Here is a 14,919-nt window from a genome sequence, read left to right on the forward strand (position 1 = left end):
TACAAGCAAAGGTATTTATTAGAGCCGTAGGTATAAATAGAGTCCCGAGGAGCTACGCCGCCCCAGGCCGCGGGTTCGCGTACCAGCGCTGCTCTGCAAGGCTCCGCTCCTCGGTTCCAGCGTGCTTGGACAAACGCCACCACACGTGGAGCAGCGCACGCAGCAGTGACTGCAGTGAGAAGGCGTACAAACGTATTTATTTATACAAGTCTCTCAAGTCAGATAGCTGGCAGGCACTTTGGTGTATCGTGGTAGACACCATCCCCAAGCAGATCATGTTCCTGGACCACTAAGGCGTCTGACTTGTACAAAACTGGTTTGACCCAGCAAGCAGATGTCCCAAGCCTCTTGGAAGATCCCTTTTGCAGTCTCCTTCTGTGAAGGAAGTTTCACATGGCTTCACTTTCCACCACACAAGCTCTGGAGGTAGTGACACAAGTCCATAACCAGCGAGGAACTGCACTCTCCAGACGAGGTCCCAGCTCCGGCGCTAGCGGTGCCTCTTGCAGCCTTCTCTTCCATCACGATGGGCCCAGATGGACATGAATTGCGTACAGCTGCCCTTAGCTTTCCCTGGCGTTCTTTGGTGTGTCTCGGCATGGCTTCTTGGTTCAGACACTAAAAAATGTTTTTTCTTCCAACTGGGAATAAAGTGAATGCGTTATTCCCAGGTGAGAGCATGTCACGGTACATAATTAACTCTACATTTAATAAAATGCTTACTTTTTCCACACAAATCTTGGCTTTAAAATATGGAAGTATTCTGTGTTTGAGAAAGATTTAAATTTTCTCTATACAGATAAACAGCACCTGTAACATCTTTGTTTCCCTTCTCCAATGCCAACACCTGTGCCAAGGCTGATCTTTTTGCTCAGCAAACATTTCTCCCCACAGGGAAGAGAATTCCTCCTTTTCTCTCTCTATCAAAACAGCTTAATCCAGGTAAATAAGAAGTCTGGAAGGCTTGATAGGGATTTTCATGGAAGCTTTCAGCACAGAAGGCCCATAAGAAAAGTTACAAACAATTGAGAGGAAGACTTCAGTCACATATTCTCAACACACTAAAACAAGCCTCCGACCACAGGCTTCTTTAGGCAGCTGTCCTGATACACATTTGTCAAAGTGCAAAATAATCCTAACTAGTAATAAACAAATCTACTGCATATGAAAAAGGAAAAGTAGGTTTTCAGGGGTTGCTTTTTTCTTAGAGTACCTCTTTTTTTTTGCCTAGCCTCTCCCATATAACCATCAGTGTTACCCATGTGCTGATGCCTCGATGCTTTTTTTTATTTTTACATCTATATACTTCTCTTATGAGAGCTCTGACATACAGCCCGGCCCTGTTTGAATGACAACACCCCAGGTCCGTGCTGGCAGTGTTCAGTGCAAAGTTGCCAGCCACATGAATAATTCAACATCAACTACGGAACGGCCTGTGCCATCTCCATAGCAATAAATACTGCGACGCCCTGAGAGCATGGGATTATATAAAAGCATTCCAAATCTCTTTAGAAGATTAGATTTTATGGGAGGACTAGAGGACCATCCATTAATAAACATACAGGAAAAATACCATGGGGGGTACACGGCGGCTGTCTTCCTGTACCTCACTTGGAAACTCTGAAGTGGCTTTCCCTTTGTCCAAGCCATGACACCTTCAGGGGAAAGCAGCAGCAAGTTTTCTCCTATTACTATTCAAACAGACCCTTGAAAGTGAGACCAAAGATAATGCCTTGCTATCACCAAGTTTTTCCTTCTCTGATCCTGGGCGCACCACCCTCCAGTTCCCAAGATGAATATTCAGAACACTTTGCTATTTCTGCTGTTTTGAAAGCATAGACGGTGCCACAGCCAGCAGCTGGACATTAGGAAAGCACAATGCTGAATGACTTGTTGCTAACACTAACAAATTAATTCCTATGGTATTTTTTCCCCACTCAGAGGTGTTTTTTTTGTTGTTGTTGTAGTAAATTTGAATGTTCACCTAATTAAAAAAATAGTTACCGTTGCCAGTTGTTCAGTCAAAGCCTAGATCAAAAGTAGTTCATTTGCAGGGCACAAACACGGATTTTGTTTAAAAGAACCCCTGAACACCCTGATCTGCTAAAGGAAGCTACCAGCAGCACCACCGATTAAAGTGATCTGCTCTAGGGCACTGAATGTCCAGCACCAAACTACTGAGGTTCTACTGAGGTTTGTGTTCTTCCTTTAGCTGGTCATCTCTGCTTTATGGACAGGGAAAGATGAGACTGGAGTTCTAACTTATGCTAAAGTTCCTCAATCAAGTCTGCATCCAAACTCAGCAGAAGACAGTGGTTTCCAGAGCCCTGTCCTGGAAGAAGCTGTGTACAGAGTACGTGGAGCTGTGTCCAGACTGAACTCATGTCATTCTTCTACATACACAGTACTTTTCAGAAAATGCTGCAGCACAAAGAGATCAAGTATTTGATGTAACCATCTTCCCTAGTATCTGTCAGATGCTGTGATTTGATATTTTACTGTTTGAGAAAGGCACAATGAATTCAGCCAACACCGTCAGTACTGTTAATCATCAGTGTGACAGATTGTCTCTCTGCTCCAGTACTTTTAGTAGTAAATACTGAGAGAGGTGAAAACTCCAAGTAAAAAGCCTAGCAAACCCTTTTTAAGCTCACGTTGTATACTGAACTTTGCCTGAGGCTTTGCCCCTGTCTGTCCATAAAGCTACCTCCCTCTCACCTCCACTTCCAGAGGTCCCTGGCTGTCCTCGTCTGCGCACTGCGGCAGTCGGGGACCTCTGCGAACAGGCTGCCTCGCATCCCGTTTGGTTTAAGTACCAGCGCCTGTTCTGTCATACAAATGTATATGGAAGAAACACATACACGTGCGCACCAGGCAGCTAGAACCAAGGAACCAAGGCAATAATCTGTATCAGAAGATTATCGCTAACTTAGCTACTGATTTTGTAGTTGCGACATTCACTGTTACTTCCACTCACATAACACCTTCAATCCAAGAGATTGATTCATTTGACTCATTTCTGAAATACTCTCCTTCCCAGGCCGCAGCTGTTTAACAGTCAGCCCAGCATGCGTATCCAAAGCAAACCAGAATGCATTCAGGCAACAGAGCCTTTGACCTCCTATTAAAAAACAATATATAATTTTTTTGGGCAGCACTAGATTTTGTCAGATTCTCATGAAGTATAATTAAGAGACCTAGCAACTGCTAGCAATTCTGTTTTGCAGAGCTATACTATGCAGTCTCTTAAACCCATGAAGTGCCTATCTGCAAGCTAGGCTGCTATTTCTGCACTAGTAGAAATGTAGAAAAAGGCAAGCCACTTGGTCATAGAAGGACAAGGAAGACTGGGACTGAAAAGGAGAAATTAGAGGAAACAGGAGAGCAGAACCTGGCAGCCATAAAGCCAAGAAGGGAACCTTAAAGCAAATTTTGAATGCAGAGATGAAACATGGCTTAATGGCTCATTACTTTTTAGTTTCTTAGATTACCTGGAGGATTTCAAGCCAACAAGGAGTTTTTTTTTCAAAAAAGATAAAAGGACACCATCACTCCATAGTTACTCTTCCATTTGGAGTAACAAATGATATGAAAATATCAAGAGGTACAGGTAGAGAACACAGTCTTCCTTCCGGGTACAAAGCTGAATTCTTCCCCATAAGATTAAGGGACAACACATCCCCTCCTGCAAGACATGCTTTAGGAGGTTTGCATGGACACAGTTGATGTCATATCCAAAAAGTACACCATTTCCGTGCTGTACTATTTTGGGATCCAGTCCAGCACAGGAAAAAAACACACCCAGACAAACAACAGTCAACAAGCCTCAGTACCTTGGTTTTAAATTTTTGTTGACCTGAACCAACTCTACCTGGGAGCGTGTGACTGGAAATACCCATTGATGCATTAGTATACATTTGTTACTAATAGACAGTAACAGAACTAAAAACACTCTTTTGTTTGACTTGAAAACATTCTATTTAATTTATACAAATAACTACTAAATAGAAAAAGTAGATTAAAACAAAATAGTTATTTTTTTCTGGCAGAGTTTAAATGCATATTATATAGCTTAGAAGAAATAAAATGCATTCGCCCCACAGCATTCATGACCTAAAATTCTATTTAATTCCTCCACTGCTTTCCTCTTCTAGATCAGTAAGATACTAGACACATTGTCATGTGGGTAACAGCTATATATATGTTCCATATTTGAACTGAAAATTGTTACAGACCACACACCTACAAATGTGAAGCACTTAAAATGTGACTATTGAGTTGTAATATGATAATACAGAAAACACTTATGTTTCAGGTTATAGTGTTACAAAAACATTTGTGTAAGAAATCATGAAAGAGGCCACATAAAAATAAGCTTTAACTTTATGCACTTATTTTACAGTTTAAAAAACTGGCAAGTGCACTAGTAATAAATAATTTGCAAGTTTTGTATAAACGAGAAATTCCTAATGTTCAGCATTATTGTAAACATCAGTACACATGTAAAATGCAGCTAAAATCTGACAGTTACATTTTCAGTTTACCAAATTCATTTCCTATTATTCAGGCATAGATCAATGTAGTATACAGCCAATCATATTTTTGGCAAGTCATGTCATTAAAATTAACAGTGACAGTGCAAGTAAGGAATGCAAAGAATTCCTAGTGCAATAAAGAAGAGAAGCACAGGCAATATTGCTGATTAAAATTTACCACTTCCATGTGTTCACCCTGGGAGTGATCAGGAGAATTAAAAAAAAAGGGGGGGGGAGGGAATAGGGGGGAAGTAGCTGTTCAAAGCCATTATTTAATGCCCTGATCTTGTCTTAGGATTTCTCTGTCTTCCTTCAGGCCACTACCTTTGCAACAGTACATCCAGCATGAGTCTTTATAGCTTGACCATTTGTGAAATGCCCACTGTAGTCACTGAGCAAAGTCCATATGGTTCTGATGTCTCCCAAACAGATGGCTTGGTAGAAACTTCTGCCTCTATAAGAAGCCACATGGGGACCAATTATATAGACTGTCTAGCCAGACTACTTCTGAACCAGACAAGTGCCTTCCTGTCAGGAGAGCACCATGAGAAGAAGGTCAACAGTCAGCTTTCAGTTTATCTAAGGAATTATCAATTTTGGTCAAAGTCTTTTTGATTCGCAGGGCTGTTAGTCTTGCTGATGGATTTTGATACCAGCATTCTTTCATCAACTTGGCAAGAGATGTTAATGTCTGGAAAAAGAATAAGAAACAAGACACGTGTAAGTATATAAATCACAAGTCAGAAAAGCAATAGATTGGGTTGTTAAGCACTAACACAATATGGTTTTATTGCCTCATTATTAGTCAATTTTCAGAGTCTACAGATAACTTACTGCTATTTGGGTATTTGAAATACACGAGTTTCAAGTGTTGAAATGTAGTCAATAACAAAAGAAAAAGTAACTAGTAACTAGACAATGGGTTGATTGCAGTGTCAAACTAGCATCATCTTTAAGAAGCCCAAAAAAATTGTTTGAAAAAACACTATAGAATCTCTTTTCAATGAAACTGATTCCTACAAGATGAATGACGAAAAGCCAGAGAAAGTACAGATTTTTCTGCCTGATTTCATCACATCCAGAGCAGCTTCAGATGGCTGGGATTCAGAGCTGGCTGATGTGGCAGCACAGGTCATGGCTCTACAACCAAAACCTAACATGAGACTTAGCAGCAGTGCAGGCCCTAGCCAGATTCAAACCAAGCTCCACAGTTTCAGTAATAAAGAACACAACAGCTGGTCAACCTGAGGAGTCCAGACTAATTCTGTTGAAGAAAAATGTGTTTCAGCAGCAGCCTTTCAAGCAGAACAGTCCCTTATCCTGTAGGCAGGAGAGGGATCAAAATTATGTTGTAAATCTGCATGCTTACGAGTCACAGGAAGGCCTATACACAGGCTACCTTTCCTACAGCAATTTCCTCCTTGGAGAGTGAACAACAACATAGAGAGAGCAGCTTTAAAGCAATTAATTCATGTTACTGAAGGGCCAGTCTGTGAATACCTTAGATTTAACAACCAAAATTTTGCTCATTGCATTTTCTTCCTTTTCCAACACCAAGGTCCACACATGTAGGCTTCTGAAATCTGTACAGCTAATGCTCCTGGCAAGTAGCATTGAGATCATTTCAATTTCAAGTGATAACCGAAAATAGCTTGCATGACTACAGCTCAGAAGAAGAAAGATCAGCTCATATATTCCGCAAACCATACACAGGCATATCCACTTACAGGGTCTGAGAACCACCTGTTGGGAATGTTCGGCCTTTGCTGGTCTACACAGACCACTTTTCTCATGTCTTCAAAACTGGGATCATTTGGGACCAGGTCATAAAATGGTGGTTTATAGTCTTCTACAATACCTAGTGAGATACAAACAAGAGAGGCATTATTTACTAACTGTCGATGAAACAGCATCTCTGAAAAGAGAACACTCATGACCTAACCACCCAAGAAGCACAAAAATATTTTTAAAATAAATCAACACCACCATGTCAAACTGTCAAAAAAAACAGAATAGCACTTACTACTATAGGAAGTGTTTTTCCTACCCAAAACGTTAATCAGCACATACTATAATACTGAAGATTAGAAACCATATCCATTTTGCAGATGCTTGAGCTGAAGTGATGAGAAATAAATTCACTTGCCAGAAGGCCACCTTCTATAATGCACAGAAGTTTAGCAACTACTAGAGAAGTGGGATTTCTACTAGCAAAGTACAAAAACGTCCAGGTCTGCATTGCTCGTTTGTTTTTAATAGGCTCATCATACACTTTGCCTTATTTTATGATTCATGACAAAGTCCAAAAAGGACAGCAGTATCTACAGACACTCAACACTGGTAATTCGCGTACAATTTCTTGTTGTTATTTAGTAAAATGCCTAGGGTAATCAGAACAACATACCATCACGAAACCAACCACGTGGAAGTCTGTGGCAACCAGTATTTGAATGCATTTTCAAAGATTCTGCTTTGAAAAGTGAGGAAACAAAAAGCTGATGTGTGTGCTCTCAGCTTATCACCCAGGTTACATAAAACTGGCAGGCTAGAAAGCCTTTTGCCTACTCACTGAGGCATGTGTGCAGCACTGCTGTTTCATCAGTGGATTAAGCTCACAAATGATCCAGGGAACTCAACTTTCTTAGGAAGCCAATTTAAAAACTAGTGTTCAAAGACAGACATTTGGGCCAGCAGTTCGGAGAAATACTGAGTGAGTGAGGCTCTCTGTGTACAGTAGGAACATGGGCAGAACAATGCTAGAACTGCTTTTTAGCAGATGGCAGCTGTCCTATAATCAGATGCACAAGACATTCAGGACATTTTCTAAGAACCTTTTTCTACTTCAGTATATCCAAAGCAATAGAAACTTCACTACAGTGGTTGGGATTTAGTTTTCTTGTTCTGTTAAGATGAAGATCAAAATCCCATAGATTCTCTGTAAAAATCAGTAAATCCCTATCTGCGAAGACTAGTCAAAAGAGAACCGGTCTTCAACAAACTGCAAGTCGTGTAGAGAATTGTAGGTCAGGTCAAAGATCTGGCTACCCAAGCAAGCTACCAGAACAAACAACGTATAGACTGCAGGGTTTGCCTTATGGTGTTCTGATATGGATGCATGACAGACTGCGTATGCTACATGCTGCATGAAGCAACATCACCTACATTTTCAAGCAATTCTTAATTGCATATACTGAACATCATCTAGAAGGCTGAAATCTTATTTTTACATTCCTCCTGCTTCCTCCCAGAACACGAAATAAAATTTATTGCAAGAACTTGAAACTACAAAAAACCTCTTGTGTATCCGTATCATCTGAAATGGTAGAAAAAGTAGTGTTGTTTTTTTTTTCTAAACACAATTCAAATGCAAAGCCTCAGAGCTATATCATACTACTCTGAAAGCGATGCCAGGGTCATTAAGACATTAATGGATTACCTTTATCATTAGGAGAGAGTCCGGCTCTATTTTAATTCACTACGTTCATGTGGTCTTTCCAACAGAGTATATAGATGGCTACTTCAGATATGACATATCACATACGAACTGAATTTGGTCTAGCCTTTACTCTAACAGAGTAATTTTGAAGTACTCTGATCTGCCACAGCCAAACGTCACAGACCCTGTGGGATCACCGCTGGCTCTGCAACAGTTTGTCTGCTATGCCAGCAAGCCACTATAACCTCTAGCCCACACCACTACTCCTAACAAAACTGTCGTTCTGAACTGTGACACGCTTCCCTTTCCCACTTCCAGAGGAAAGAAAACAAGCCTCTTACTGCAAGAGAGACCCTTGAAGTTGTTCAGCATGACCTATAGCTTGCTATTTTCTGGACAGTTTCAAGATGACTTTTGTCATTGACAATAGGGTGTTGTTTCTTTCCCCTGGGGCAGCTGTCTTTTTGCTGTTCAAATCAATTGGAACTCAGAGCAGCATTTTGTCCACCTTTATTCTTTGTGGCTTTAATGAAAGCTTATCCTATGCACTTTTTAATATACTGCTGGAGCAACGTAAGATCTACCCAAATACCTAAGTAACAGATACAGCCTTGCAGATATAATGCTGGTAACATACCAGCGGTGGCTTTGAGCAGCAACCACCTTTCAGTTTGTGGTATTAACATCAAGGTCACAATATTGGAAATGACACTGAAGGTCCACAAGGAACTGAAGTGCGTGTGTCAGAGGCCAGGTAAACAAAGATGCCACAGCACTGTGCACTACAGAAGGCACATATTCAGCAGCAGTGGACAACCGCTCTGCAGAGAACAAGCACTGCTCACAGAGTAAGAGATGTGTGGGGCTTAAATCACACTTTGGAGTACATGGAGAAATGCTGAGGGGCCCCTACCCAAGCACAAAGACAATACACAAGTACTCTTGGTTGTGGAGGAGTTTAATAACACATTTTCCTCCTTATACCAAGCCACAACAGAAAAGTATTAAGAATCACTATCACCTTGCAGATCATTAGAGAAAAAACAAATCAGACTCACTAGTCAGATTACAGCAACTTAAGAATCTCCAAGAATGGATATGCAAAACCAGAGAGAAAGACTTCGTCTTTCCACTCAGTACATGATAGACAGCAAGTATCCACCAGCATAGGATAAACAGCAAAAATGTATAGCGCACCTAAATTACAACTGTCTCTTGCCCATCTAACACATGCTATCACCTGGTTCACATGAGCACACTACCTTGACCTCAGCATGCTCACTCCAAGTGCCAAAGTCTTATTACAGATCAAACAGAGTTATCTGAATGACCACCTGATGAAGTAACGATTTCCACACAGCCAGCCATTCGGATTTTTGAGAGAAAAATGTTTACTTCATCTCAAACCAGTGCAAGGAAATGAAATTACTTCTGGCAACAGCTAGAAATACAAAACAACTGGAAAGAAGTACGGTTAAATTAGTATTACAGTCGCCTTAAACTTAAGACTTTATTGACATGACTAATGTCATGAAGTATCCGTATTACTGTTAAAAGTGCTTCCATGGTAGCACCGAGCTCAGTCTGAATTAAATTACTGAAGCCTTTATTTATCTTCTTTGGTAGGTCTGCAGTCCATGCCGAGTTTCATACTATCTTTGTTAAGCTGTAAACACGATCTAAACCTCACTAAATGGCACTATATATATCAATATATATATATATAGGGAATATTTAAATATGTGCCCTTTCATGAAATTTTCATTTGAGAGGTAACTAGGTAAGCCTGTGTGTTATCTACCATATACACACACTACACAAAAAAATTAATAGATAAAGAGTAAGACATCTAGTATTCCAAAAAGGTTCATCAGCCTCCAAAACAGCACTGTAGCAAAACAGATTTCAGATGAGCTCCTTAAAATTTAAGGCTAGCAATAAAAACAAACATATCACAATCTTACGTATGAAGTTTGGTCATGATGTAGACTGCTAGGTTCAAACAGAAGATATTCTACACGGTGCCCACCTAGGAGCACGTACCCCTTAAGTACTGCTGGTCCCACGACTCACACTTATGAACACCACCCCTCAGAAGACAGCAGAGGAGCACAGTGCACACGCTCATCTCATGCACTGGTTTCCATCCCTGTAACAGGAAGTGCTGCCTACTACAGTGAACTCATCAGCCCCTGTCCTACCATGGCAGCTGGTAGACCACAGATTGCTGAAACAGGCAAAGCACAGAATGCAAAGCTGCACTGAAAACAATGAAGTTATGGTTCAAATCCTCAAGGCACTCCAACTGACATGAACTGCAACCCAGAGGTTTTCAGATACTGGGAAATGCAATCAGCAACGCTTTATAACTGCCTACAACATACATTTGCCAATGAACAGAGTACAAAAAGTTAATACCATGAACTCACAGGACTTTCCTCCTCTCTCCAATTAACCACATACACCTTAACGTGAGGTCATCATCCCTCTTTGTGATTCAGCTGACATGTTCTTGTATCTCCTCTTGCTGCATCCCTCTTCAAGGAACTCCTCTGACGGGGCAGTAAGAAAGGTGGCAGGATCACAAGCTATGCTCTGGCCACAGACAGAAAGCCTGCGGATGTCCCCTTCTGCTCCTAGTGTCACTCCCAAGGTTACACCCAGGAGCTGCACACCCTGCACGTTAAACCCCAAAACAGCTGTCCAGCCACACAGATTAACCTGGTCTTTTGATCTCAGAGGAGAATCCATTTTAGATCTCTTTAGAATTATTGAAGGATTATAAGGACGCTTCAATTAGTTGCTGAGCCTACCTGCTGCATTTTACTACCTCTAAGTCAGCTTTGTTTAAGCACCTTTTAAATATCCTATAGAAGACAGGTGCTTGGGACAGAGCTCAAGTCCCCAGAGAACTTCCCGGCAAACTTGGAAGGTCCACAGATCTTCTCAGAAGTGCCTCCTTCCAAGGGCCTGCCTTCTCAGAACAAGTCTCACTGCAGTGATGGTTGAGACAACTAGCTGCTTGGTGGCTGCTGTACTGAGAACTACCTTTGGCAAGGGTATAATACTTTATTATTTTTTTAAACTCATGGGTAAATGATTTTAGCCAACAACAAACAACATATGAAATGAAAGGTTCTTATTTAGAAGAAGTCCTGTATTGTAACAGAATAACACTATGTGTTTGCTACTAGAGAACCTACATGCTCCCTGCAGTCCAACGAAACACCAATTGGACAGGATTTCCACTGCCTTCAGCAAGCAGAGGGGAGATGATGCCCAGGAAACAACATGAAGCGAATAACTTAACTTCCTCTGGCATTGGAGCCAGGCTTTGTTACTCTGCATTAGCTACCATGAGTCTTCACTGTCCTGGCTTACGGCAGCCTACCCCTATCCAGTCAGTGCTCATTCACACCCACCTCTCTCCAGCAAAAACGCTTACTCTGTCCCCTTTAGCTCTTGGCAGGTGCCTTCTGAGAACACCTGCAAAGAAACCTTGATCCTCTCCTCTACAGTCTTCCATCAAATTCCTACTTGCAATAGTTCCCTCAAAAAGAAGCCACAAACTACCGCCTGCCATTCTGACCATGCTTCCTTTGTTGGGGTTCATGCTTGGACCAGCTGGCACAGGACATCTGCACTGTGGGGTCCCAACCACCAGCAGGGCTTCAGACATACCACAGTAACACAACCGAACAGTCATCTTTCCTGAAGCACATTTTTTGTTTGATGTCGGTAATGGAATCCCAGTTTTGGCTTACATGGGAGTAACAGAAGTAATAAACAAATATGAAGATTCAGAATTTCCTCAGATTTAAACACGTTACAATTAACAACTTGTCGTTGCCAGCATCTGCGCACATGCCTGAGGGACGTCTTCTGAGTCCCCAGAGAACAAAACCCAAGGGACAAAAATCAGAAAGGACTTATACACTGACAAGGACAAGAAAAACCACACCAGCAGATACCCAGCTTCAGGGTTCTTAAATTCAGATTCCCTTGCCAATGAAATAATGCAACACTGCGTTACAAAACAGAAATTTCAAGACCACTTTTTCAGTCAGAATTGTACGTCAACCAAATCCTGCTTTGTGAGTCTGTTTAACTCGGAAAATCAAGAGCATCCCTGAGTTCTGATCACTTCACTTCTTAACTTTCTACATGTTTTCCTTCTCTGCTCCATAGGTATTGTCATGGGAAATAGACACCTAAGAGTATTCACTATGGTTTAACGGCACACTGAAAAGTTCAGAGATTTCATGGGTCTAAAACTTTAGCTCAACTATTTGACATAAATTGTTTCTCATCATTATTTCAGATTTAGCAAGGGACCCTCCTTCTCTTCCTTAAAAGAAGAGAGGCAAAAATACTTCATCGTAGTACCCAACTTAAATTCTAAAGAGGCAGCAAAACGTCAGGAATATAAATATTTTGGAGGCCCAGTATTTTGCTGTACATTCTACGTATTTCAGTGGCAGATGTTTTGCAGTGAATTATTTGCTTAATACATTTTAAAAACAGAGACAGGAGTCCTAAATACTTACCATTGCTAACCATGCGTCTAGCTACTTCCCAAAGGACCAGCCCAAAAGCCCAGATGTCGACCCTTTTGTAAGAGTCGAAGCAGTCTGCCTGGATGGTTTCGTCCAAGACTTCTGGAGCCATATAGCGTTTGGTACCCACACGGGGATTGTTCCCCACATCCAACTGATTCGTGCTTTGGGAGTGCATAACCGCAAGGCCTGAGCAACAGAAAGAAACAGTTAAATTTCCTTCAAAACTACACATTTAAAATCGAATGTGAGCAGTGCCACCCGTCAGACAGTTTCTTAAAAGGAAGGAACTGAGAGTCCAACTGTCCAAAGATCAACTGGGTCAGCTCCAAATCTGCTGTCAAAAACAGCCACTGTGTCCATAGACTTAGACCAATTATCTCCTAAGGGATTACCATTAAGCATGTTATTGCACTGTTGTAAAATGTTATTATAGGAACTGAGTGTTTTGCAGCCACTGGATGTCACCGGCGCTCTAGGCACATGTATGCAGAAGGCCAGGCATCTGTCACTTAGAAGAAAACAATTTTGCCCAGCATTCAAATTTATTTATAGAACTTTTGGGTAGGCGGTTATAACCAAACTGTGGGGAAGAGAAGAAAAACACTGCATGATGGATATACACAAGTTAAAAAAAATAAAGCTGAAAAATAAAACCCACCATATTTGTAGTAGCTTGAAAAATAAACATCCTCAAAGTGATCTAAAATGAGTCAGTCAAAACCACTCTACCTGGTTTCTACTAATTACCAAACATTTAAGCAAAGAACATTATGTGAGGGACCAAATTACTGTAAATTTGGAAACACACAAAGTACTCATCTTGCCATGGTAAACAGAGAGCACTGCAAATTGAACAGCAACAGGTGCATGACATAACTAAGCAATAGGAAAGAAACAGACTCTGTGATTTCCTCAACAACTCTTGCAAGAAGGACATATACTATTTAACATGACTTTATTTTAGATGAACTTAAAAAGCTTTTACTTCAGTCCCACAAAGCACTAACCTATCTACAATACAGATTGTATTTCACAGTAACACAACCTGGAAAACTCTCTCCTGCAATTTAAATGCCCTTCAGGTAACTTCAGGTTGCTAAGAAAATGCTCATAGCACTTCTAGAAAGATACCATTTTATTTTTTTTTATCCTCAATAGGTACTTATTATTACTATACATACATATGTATATTTAATCTTCCACACTGGAAACAGAGGTTAGAAAAAGAGTTCCCGGCAAACTCTGAACATGTCAAGACTCTGGAGAACTTATTTGTTAAAAATCATAATGCTCCATCCAAATTGGGCAAAACAGATCCAATAAACTGACAGGTCAAAGGTTTAGGGCTGAGGGATGCAAGTCAGCATCCTGTACGCTACAAACTAAGAAAGTGTTGCAATAAGGTCAGGGGACAACAATGTTGTAATCAGGTTCTCATCACGGTGGCATCCATGCTGCTTACAAGAGTTAGGAAGCAGATATTGCACTGCTTCGTTTTCCTTTCACCTCAGGAGATGTCAATGCACATTTAAATCAAGGGAGCTCTTGTAAGATAACAAATCTCTGGGGGGGGGGGGGGGAATTGTCAGGGGTACGTATTAAAACACATCGTTTTCAGGATGCCAAATGAATCACCTTTAGCATACTGGAATATCTTCCAGGAACAGAAATTGAGCAAATGCGTTTTGTTAGCATTCTTCGCGCTTTCCTTACAAATACTATACAAATACTAGAGCTTGCTTCAACCTGATGTTCATGACTCTAGGGGGGAAAGCGAGGGTGGAGTGGAAGGAGGAAGTAAGAAGAGGGTTGAGTTTATTTTTCTTTTTATACAAGCTTTATTCTGCCATTTCTCAACTAAGACCTGTTACCATACACATGAATTGCTTTACAAGCAGAATTAACTAACTACAGGGCAGAACTTTTCCAGGTCTATCAGTGGCCACAGATTGAAGTGAGGTTGACATCTATCCTTGGACTTTATCACAGTTTCTGTTTAGCTAAGACATATCTGAAACAGACAATTTTGTAACTGCAGCTCTGGATACTTGGGGTGCTGTTCGAGATACTAGCACCCAGCACGCTTGCTGAAGGACAAGCAAAGCAGCCGATTCACAAAGCTCTTGCATTTACTGCCAGCCAGAAGGACTAAGACTGAATGGCAGCAAACACCAAGCTCCAGAAGTGGAGCATCTGAACTGCAGACAAAACTCATACTCCAAACAACAGACATATGTCAAAGCAATTTTATTCCTCAGTTTTCCAAACCAACACATTCTTAGTGGGTACGTTGCAAATCCAGAACCTGGGGTGACTGACAGAACCAAGTCCAGCTTAGTTCTGGACTGCTGTAGCAAATCTTTATCTGCTCTAATCAGTCTTTAAGCAC

The 14,919-nt window shown here is 41.0% G+C and overlaps 1 protein-coding gene across 1 annotated transcript in view; it reads right to left on the reverse strand.

Annotated features, from left to right (window-relative positions):
- ACVR1 (activin A receptor type 1) overlaps nucleotides 1-14,919 on the reverse strand; it is a 64,862-nt gene continuing 49,943 nt past the window's right edge. The window contains exons 8-10 of the mRNA XM_035566050.2: nucleotides 12,519-12,716; nucleotides 6,263-6,393; nucleotides 1-5,226 (exon numbers count right to left, since the gene is read on the reverse strand). Of these exons, the coding sequence (XP_035421943.1) occupies nucleotides 5,092-5,226; nucleotides 6,263-6,393; nucleotides 12,519-12,716 (464 nt within the window). The 3' untranslated portion in view covers nucleotides 1-5,091. The remainder of the gene's footprint in view (nucleotides 5,227-6,262; nucleotides 6,394-12,518; nucleotides 12,717-14,919) is intronic.

Source organism: Cygnus atratus, chromosome 6, assembly GCF_013377495.2.
Source record: "Cygnus atratus isolate AKBS03 ecotype Queensland, Australia chromosome 6, CAtr_DNAZoo_HiC_assembly, whole genome shotgun sequence".
In the NCBI taxonomy this organism is placed as follows: Eukaryota; Metazoa; Chordata; class Aves; order Anseriformes; family Anatidae; genus Cygnus; species Cygnus atratus.